This window comes from Macadamia integrifolia, chromosome 5 (genome assembly GCF_013358625.1).
Source record: "Macadamia integrifolia cultivar HAES 741 chromosome 5, SCU_Mint_v3, whole genome shotgun sequence".
In the NCBI taxonomy this organism is placed as follows: domain Eukaryota; kingdom Viridiplantae; phylum Streptophyta; class Magnoliopsida; order Proteales; family Proteaceae; genus Macadamia; species Macadamia integrifolia.
In genome coordinates, this window is record NC_056561.1 from 22,693,239 (window position 1) to 22,702,499 (window position 9,261).

Genomic DNA, 9,261 nt, shown 5'->3' on the forward strand with positions numbered 1-9,261 from the left:
TGGCTTTAATTCGTTAGTGGTATATTGATGTGTTTGGTTCTTAAGTTTTTAGTTTCAGAATAGCAAAATTTGTACTTATCATCACTAAATCTTTCTTTAGATTTGGGAATTTTACACTATTTATTATGACATTTCTTGGCAAAAGTTTTCCTTCTGTTTGGAAATGTTCTCTAAATGGCAACCTCTAAATTTGCCATACAAAGAAATTATATGGCAATTATGACTGTTTGATGTTTGGGAAATAATTTAGATTGTCATATATTGAATTTTAGACTCGAATTCAGTTTTATACCATCTCATTCAAAGACATACCCTATATCTATGCAACCCACTCGTAATTCATATCATCACTTTGTTTTAACTCATGACGCACTTGGTTTTGGCTAAAACTTGACATATGAGTAGAGACCTAAGGTCAATCAGCTCTCTCTGTCCACAGAATTTCAAACTTATTTACCTTACCATATAACAAAACTGGGTGCATGTTCTTGAATTCTTTCCCAAACTGTCCATGTAAGAAACCCATACCCTTCACTTCAAGCAAAGAGAGAAAGGACACTACAGTTTTGACCATGAGACCACAGTTTTGATCCTACTTTAACCCTTTAACTAGAGGAAAAGAGAGAAAAGAGAGAAAAGAGAGAAAAGCAAAGGAAAGAACAATCCCATGGAGAGAAGAAAAGGAACGCCCACCATGGCTACCAAGAGTTGTTTATTGACTTTAGCTCTAGAAAAAAAGTAAGTTGCCTCTTCAATTCATCCATGGGCTTTGGCCACTATGGATAATGGACCCAGTTTGGATGGAGGGAATCCCTTCTTTTATTTTATCATACCTCTCGATTGGATTAGAGAAGGATATATTAAACTATAAACAATGAAAGGATGATAGTTAATGATAAACCAAGAGTCCAATCATAGCCTCACATTACCATTGCCATTGCTGAAGTGAAAACTTAATCCATGGATATTAACATTGTGTTTAGCATGCATTCTCGGAAAAAAATTATAGGTCTAGAATGTAGTCTGGAAACTCAATTATTATCTATTCTCTGGCTTCTATAATGTATTCTAAACCTAGAATCTATTCCAAACCAAACACGACCTTAAACCTTCTTCCATTAAAGAATTGTTTTGTTTTGGATTCAAATTTTACTCTTCAAATGCTATTGAAAGTCTTTGGTTGGAAAAAAAAAAAAAAAAAGGGTCAGGACTCAAGACAATCAAATTCAACCTAACGAAAGTTGGCTGATACCTGGGTTACAACTAAACTTGGTATCAGTCAGGAGAATGGATTCTCAAGGGTAGGGGTAGGGATAGAAAAAGTCACATTTGGTGAGTATTTTCAACTCTACTCCTGAGATTCCATTCCCTTAACTATTACCAGTAGCTACTTGGCTGCAGCCTAGGCAGCCGTAAAAAAAAATTTCCAACCAATTAATCCAAGAATTTGATCTATTTAGATCTTCCATGCTTTGTAATAAGATCAAGATGGATCTAGTACTTATGGATATGGACAAATATTATGGAAAATCAAAATCTACATGGGCTTGCCCCACAACACCTGGAAACAGTGGGTATAGGTGAATGATAACAACCCTAAAACTGAAACCTATATTTCCTTCCCCGGGCTCCACATAACAGGAGGCTTGGGAAACAAGGCCCAACCAGAACTCAAGATAGACACATAGGCCCATTATGGAGGATATAAATGGGCTGTACTAGATTGGATTAGCAGGGCCTATTGGGCTTCTCTTTCACAAGTTAAAGTCGGACGCATCCCTTCAGATTTGTAAATCGATATGGTTATGGAACTCCCATCTATGCCATATCAAATCTCTTACTGTTCTTAATAGCTCTGCATGGGGAAGCCCTGCTCTGAGACTTGAGAAGGTAAGTTACAGAGCATTTCGGAGGGGATCAACAATCTTGTTGTGGAAGTGGATAATAGTAATCTCATAATTCATTTCTCTCCTCGCTCATGAACATCGGCCAGCAATAATAGAAGCCCCAATCAGTATTTTTTAGGACATCAAACATTACATTTCATCACATACCAATGGACGTCAACAACGTTGTTGATTCTCTTATAACAAGGGTCCTGCGCCTATGGGATAGGATTCCTCTCCATAAAGCCCAGGGACAAGATGGTGGTTTTATAGCTGGGGTGACCTTAGGATGCATGCCCAAGTCCTCCCAGCCTTGGGATCACTCTCTGATCCCTATGGGGAGGAGCTAGATCTGTGAGATAAATTGACTTATTTACACTTTTTTCACGCTCTCAAAAAACATGATTCTCTTAGTAAGAAAAAAAAATTTTAATATTTAAATATTGAAAAATTTATCACGCCACCCCCTAGAGAATGTCATTATTATAAGAACACCCTCTCTGTTTCACCAAATTAGACTTAGACCCCCTACCGTCAGTCACAGTTACGGAATATACCTTTTATATTTTAAATACCAAAATGCCCTTACTAAATATGAAGTACCTAAAATACCCATGTAATATATCTCATCCCCAAACCGATAGATACTATACCCTGACCTGAGTCCTAATTTACCTTTTTCCTCCACTTCTCTCTCTAATATTTAGTACGAGCTCCTTGACGGTGGAAGCGGAGATTACTTCACCTTCTTCACTCCCACTGACCCGTCTCTCTACTAGCTAGATCTGGCATCAGCGGAGATAACCGTACATGGCTTCAAATCTGGAGATTTTCCTCTCCAGTTATCGAGTTATTGTAGTTCTTCATCCAGCCATCCGATGTATCTAAATATTATGAGTGATTAAAGCCATCTGGAGGAGGACTTGACAATAATTTTAGACCATTCTATTGGTCTGATATTTTGCTTTCCAAAATCTCCCACCAAGCGATACTCTGTATCTAGGTTTAAAATCAGAGTTTTATATTCCTAAAATATCTTTTGATCCTCTCTCCTGATCAGACTTATATTTTAAGGACTGTTTGTTCTTACCTAGAGGGAGACTTGACTGAAGTTCCTGCTCGTGTTTGGTGTCTTAATTTCTGGAAATTGGTTTTCTCCACACCCCCGTGGCTGCTCTGTTTTCAAACTATTTTTGAACTCAGAAACTTTGATTGTCTCTTCTGCTATATCCACTTGTTCCAGCTATAGTTTGGGGATTTTTTTCCTCCTACTATAGTGCTTCCTTTGACCCTTATACCAAGCTCTGCTGCCCTCTTGCCTTGCTACTCTGTTGCTATAGTGCTACCTGCTATAGTGCTTTGCTACAATACTACCCTGTTGTTCATCACTTCATCTACTACAGTGCTTCCTCTTCTTTTTTTTTTTTTTTTGGGGGGGGTGGGGTGGTTTGAGTATTAGCTTACCATCTGCTGTTCTGATAGCTGAACCTTACCATGTTCAGGTACAAATTACAACTATTAGGGTGTGAAGTCGTCCATGGACATGAGCAGAGTGGAATTACTACCAGGGGGAGAAAATGGTGGGATTGGCGGTGACGGTGGTGGTGGAGGTGCGATGATTTCGTGGGTGGCATCACAATAGCCTTGGAGAATGTCAGATTCCTCTGGAGTAAAACTTATAGAACCGAGTATGGCAGGCCAGCATTGGTGAGTATAGGCAGGGGTGAAAGGACTTGGGTTAAAACATGAGTTTTGGTGAATAGGGTTTAACGATCATTTTAACTCTTAATTTAATAGTGACTGACGATAGGGGGTTTAAGTCTAATTTAGTGAAACATAAATGGTGTTATTATAATAATGGCATTCTCTAGAGATGGCGTGGTAAATTTCTCTTAAATATTTGAAAAAAAAAAAATGCCTTATGATTGTCATGATCTTTGTCCTTCTGCTTTTTCTCATTTGGTTGGTTAAATATTTGTTTTTAAAGGACATGGGGTCACATGGGAGCTGACACCGCTAGAGGCCTTACAAATTTATCTTATGAATATTTATGTAAGGCGTATATATATTATTCATAATAGACAAAGTCATATTAGTAAATTACACGCAGAGAGTTTAAAATTTGGAAATAATTTAAAAATATAATAAAAAAATGGTTACAAATAAATATTAACATTTGTTGCATTTATTATTTATTATTTATTTTGTGCTTTTTTGGATAAAAGGTGAAGATTATTTTAACGAGAGGATTTCCTTCAACATGAGTAATTAATTCAGACGAATAGAGCCCTCCCATTAGGGGTGTCAACGGTCCGGGTCGGTGCGGTTTCGGTCCGGTTCCACCGGTTTCGGTGTGAGTTTGGAAGAGACCGAAACCGACCCAATAAGGATTTATCGGTTTCGGTCCGGTGTCGGTTTCGGTGCGGTTTGGGTTCGGGTTGGTACCGGTTTGGATTTATTAGGTTCATTTCGGTTTGGATCGGTTTTTTAAACCGATATGAAGCCATTAGGAAACAACCAAATGATGAATTGTTGAACTTCGATTTCTTAAATCGATTTGTAACCGGGTTGGTTTTGATTTTTGGTCTAGTTTGAATTCGATTTTTCATACAAATGTATATAAAACTATTCAAATTTTAATTTTTTTAATGAATTTTGGAGTGTTTCGGTTTCTTACCGGTTTGGTTTCGGTTTCGGTCTGGGTTTTGAGCCGGTTTCGATTTGGTTTCGGGTTCATCCGGTTTTCGGTGCGGTTCGGTTTAGTTTTGGGGTTACAATACTTGAAACCGAACCGAACCAATAAGGCTTTGGTTCGGTTCGGTCCGGGTTGTTATCGGTTCGGTCCGGCCGGTTTTACCGGTTCGGTTTAGGAATTGACACCCCTACCTCCCATTATGAATCTACAATAAAGGGTTTTGAGGGGAGAGAGAATGGATGAGGCCCATGATTCTGTGTCATGGCATGTGAAAGAATCCATACATGGATGATGTGTAAATCTTTTACCTATAAAAAAGATATTAATATATTTCAATTTGACCATAATTAATATCAAAACTCAAATATGAGTATCTCGTATATTGCAACACTACTTCCAATTGATCTAAACATAGAAATTAGACTTCTATCAAAAAAAAAAAAATAGACATATAGAAAATTCTAGTATGTGATACATTAAATCTAAATGTAAGAAAGGAAGGAATTTACCAAAATTATTTTAGTAGGAACTCCATTCTTCCACAATCCGCATGGTGCAAACTCTAAACAACTCTTACACCCCTCCAAAAAAAAAATTTATAGACTACTTGGTGGGGATGGAATATCAAGGAAGGGACTTGCTTTACTCAGCCATATGGTTCTCTGGCTGTTTTTTTTTTTTTTTTAACTTGAGGATTAAATGAAAGGCCTAGGATACTTCTCTTTCATGGAGGAAAACTTTCGCCTTAAAATAAATATTTTAATTTTTATTTTTGTTTTAGAATTGACATGGTTGACAATTAACAATCCATCACATACAAGGAATTGAATATTGATATTGAATGAGACATGATCCATATAGAAATAGATCCTCTCCAACTACAGTTACTCTCTAACCATCTATCCAATAATTGGGGGCCCCAAGTGTTGGCGAGTGTGAAATTATAGATCCGATCCATATCGGTATCGATTAGGTTTTGCTACAACCTGAACCGATTAAGACCTAACCGATCCATATTGGTATTGGATATGGATCGGTTAGGTGTTATTACAATTCTATTCCAATTTTGAGGGTATTATTGTCCATTTAAGCGCAGCCTCCATAGAGTTTAGACTATAAAAGAGAGGGAGACGAATATGAAGAGGGGAATAGAGAGAGAGAGAGAGAGAGAGAGAGAGAGCGGACGAATGGGTCTGATATGCACGCTCCTATCTACCATCACTACCTACCAGCACACCACAACACCTCTCTCCGGCATCCTTCCCGTCTTCCTCACATCACTCGCCGTCTTCTTCCTCATTCCAGTAATCTTCCGCCGCCGGAACTGGCGGAACGCTCCACCAGGTCCCCTTGGATGGCCAATCCTTGGTTACCTCCCTTACCTATCTGAACGCCTTCATGAAGATCTCTTCCATCTCTCCAAAACCTATGGCCCCTTCTTTAGCCTCCAAATGGGTCAAAAGCCAGCCATCGTCGTATCATCGCCGGAGGTTGCCCGAGAGGTCCTGAAACACAAGGAAGGATCCTTCTCTAGCCGTACCATCACCGAGGCCGTGCGTTGTGTTGCCTATGATGGAACTACTCTTGTGTTTGTTCCTTACAGTGAGAGGTGGCGGCTGCTTCGTAAGATCCTCACCACTGAGCTCTTCTCTTCTCGTGCCATTGATCTTTTAGAACCAGCTCGCAAGCAACAGGTTCGTATTCTCTGTCTCTTTGCTTCAGCTCTTGTTAACAAGGCAGGCAAGTATCTATGGCAGGGATGATAGACCCTTGGTAATTGCTGTCAGATTGGAATATCCTTTACTGTGTTTGCTTCCTATTAGATTTGAATCTATTTTTTGGGGGATTGATATGATTCTTATCTATCATCTCTAATCGCTACATATTTAGGTGAAGAGAGAATCTCTTCATCCACAAGATCTGACACCCTGATTAGATTAGAGAAGGATATTTCTGACTTTGAACAATAAAGGGCGGGAGTAAACGATGACATTTACACTTCCTAGAATCCAGTCGTAGTGTCAAATTAACTCACTATAGGCGAAGAGAAGTGTTTCCTATGAGGGAGTGTGGTTCTTACTTGTAAACGAGGACCAATGGAAGTGCACGAAGAAGCTTCTATAGAGATATCAATCCCATTTTATGGGTGTGGGTCAATCATTTTGCCCCTTTGTATGTCTAGACTAATGGGGCCACAGCCCCTGCTGAAAATTTTTCCGGGCTTAAAAAATAATGAAAACACTATTGACAGGGACCAGATTATCCATGGGCCATTAATCCTTACTAAGAGTTATTATTTGTTCTGAGCTCAAGAACAACTGACATCATAACTTTAATGGGCCAAGCCAAGCCCAGTGGCAACCCTATTTGTTTCATGTACTCTTTCGATTTCAATGAAGTAACTCATGTGACAAGTATATCTATATCTTTTGATTTCAAAAGATAAAGCAAGCCATAAAAGAGGCATATATGTACTGATTCAACAACTCTGATCTAGGTTCATGGTCTGCTCAAAAGTTTGTATGCTTCTTCAAAGTCGAAGACACCAGTGAATATTGCCGAATCGACATTTGTTGTCTCCACAAACCTCACTAGTAACCTTGTATGCTCCAAGAGCCTATTCGACAACCTCGAGCTGAAAGAGATGGTGAGAGACGTCTTTGAGGCAGTTGCTATCCCTAATATGGCTGATTTGATCCCATTCTTAAAAATACTTGATCCACAAGGTCTGAAGAAGAGAGTGGCCAAGGTTGCAAAAAAAATGGATAGCTTTTTTGAGAAATTGATTGATGAGAGATTAGAAGAGAAGAATAAAGGAATGAAAATAAATGAGAATGGGAGATTGGATCTGTTGGATGTGTTCTTAGACTACAAGAATGAGAGGAAGGATGATGGCTTGAAGCAATTCTCTAGAGTTGACATCAAAGGGATGCTCATTGTAAGTATATTTTCCAAATGGGTTTTTTCAATTTGAGCCTTTAAGCTATTGCATGTGTTTAAACAAACTATGATATATAACTTAGTGTGGGTCAACTAGGCCCATGTCATAAAGGAACCCACATCTAACAAGTAGGGGAATTCCACTTTGTGTCATTTCGAACTTAAATTTTACCAGTGATATGGGTGTGAGGTCTTTTATCATATAGATACCCATTATGGTTTGTCTATCTTTACCACTTGGGAAAGACAATGTTTTTTTCCTCTATCTTAACAATTTGGTGTTGCAGGACATGTTTATGGCAGGGAGTGACACTACATCAAGCACAATAGAATGGGGAATGGCTGAGATTCTCAAGGAACAAGAAGTCCACAAGAAGATATTAGTAGAGCTTGAACAAGTAGTTGGAAATAATAGGTTCATTGAAGAAGATGACATTCCAAAACTTACCTACTTTCAAGCCGCCGTGAAAGAAATCTTTCGACTACACCCCGCTGTTCCACTCCTTGTCCCTCGGCGGAGTAATGAAGCTTGCGAGGTTTATGGATATAACGTGCCTAAGCATGCTATTGTATTTGTGAATGTTTGGGGGATAGCTAGAGACCCAAAAGTATGGCCAGAGCCTTTGGGGTTTAAGCCTGAGAGATTCCTTGGATCAGAAATGGATGTTAAAGGGCAAGATTTTGAAATTTTGCCTTTTGGGACTGGGCGAAGATTATGCGTTGGACTACCCCTTGGTCTTCGTATGGTGCAGTATTCCTTGGCATCATTGCTTCATGCCTTTGAATGGGAATTTCCTATTGATACATTGGAAGACATGACTGAGAAAGTTGGAATTACTCTCCAAAAGGCCAAGGTTTTGATTGGCATTCCAAAACCTCGCCTCCTGGATTCTGTCTATAATTAGTGATTTTTATTTTATTTTATAATAAATAAAATTGCATGGTCTTGTATTTAAAACAGATTGAATGTGATTGGATATCCAGATCTATATATATAGATGCGAATTGAATTTGGATTTTCGACTTCCCTGACTTATGTAACTCGGACCTCCCACCCCCCCCCACCCCACCCACCACCCACCACCCACCACCCAATGGATGCAACTTACTCTTAATACATGTCTCTAAGTTGTCATGTTGTAGAACCCTCAAAATCATTAATTATTATTATTATTGTTATTTTTTTATAATTGATTATTTATTTGGATTGGATAATTGTTTTCTAGATAATTCAGATCAGTATACCCTCTAACCGAATATAAAATATCCTAAACGAATACATATGCGAATCAAATTCGAATTTTCAACTATTCATTTACAATGGAACAATACGAGCATGTACCAAGCATTAAGATATTCGGTATTGATATCAATCAATACTGATATGGATGAGAGGAAGTTTATTGCAAACAACCCCATATAAGGTAAAATCAATTTTGGAAATAGTAGTTTCATAAAGGAATTCAACAATTCACTTGATTGGAAAACACCCCTCTTTTTCTTTAGATGGGAAAACTTCCATCAATCCAGTAAGGTGAACTCGTAGTTTTGGGCAATTTAAAATTTCAGATCATTTCCTTGACTAGAAACTTAGGGCCGATGTACTAATTACAAACGATTTTCATATTGATCAAGGAGGTTTGGGAAGAACAAGAAAGTGAAGGACACTTTTAGTAAAGAAAAAAGGTAGAGGGTGATCTCATACCTTACCAAGGGTATTTTACGTCATCGCTTGACAGA

General features: G+C 38.4%; 1 protein-coding gene across 1 annotated transcript; it reads left to right on the forward strand.

Annotated features, from left to right (window-relative positions):
• Window positions 1-5,718: 5,718 nt before the first annotated feature.
• On the forward strand, window positions 5,719-8,544 carry LOC122078567 (geraniol 8-hydroxylase-like). The gene is made up of 3 exons (XM_042644598.1): window positions 5,719-6,275; window positions 7,079-7,519; window positions 7,809-8,544. The coding sequence occupies exons 1-3, from the start codon at window positions 5,769-5,771 to the stop codon at window positions 8,424-8,426; spliced, it is 1,566 nt and encodes a 521-aa protein (XP_042500532.1). The 5' UTR covers window positions 5,719-5,768; the 3' UTR covers window positions 8,427-8,544.
• The last annotated feature ends 717 nt before the right edge of the window (window positions 8,545-9,261 follow it).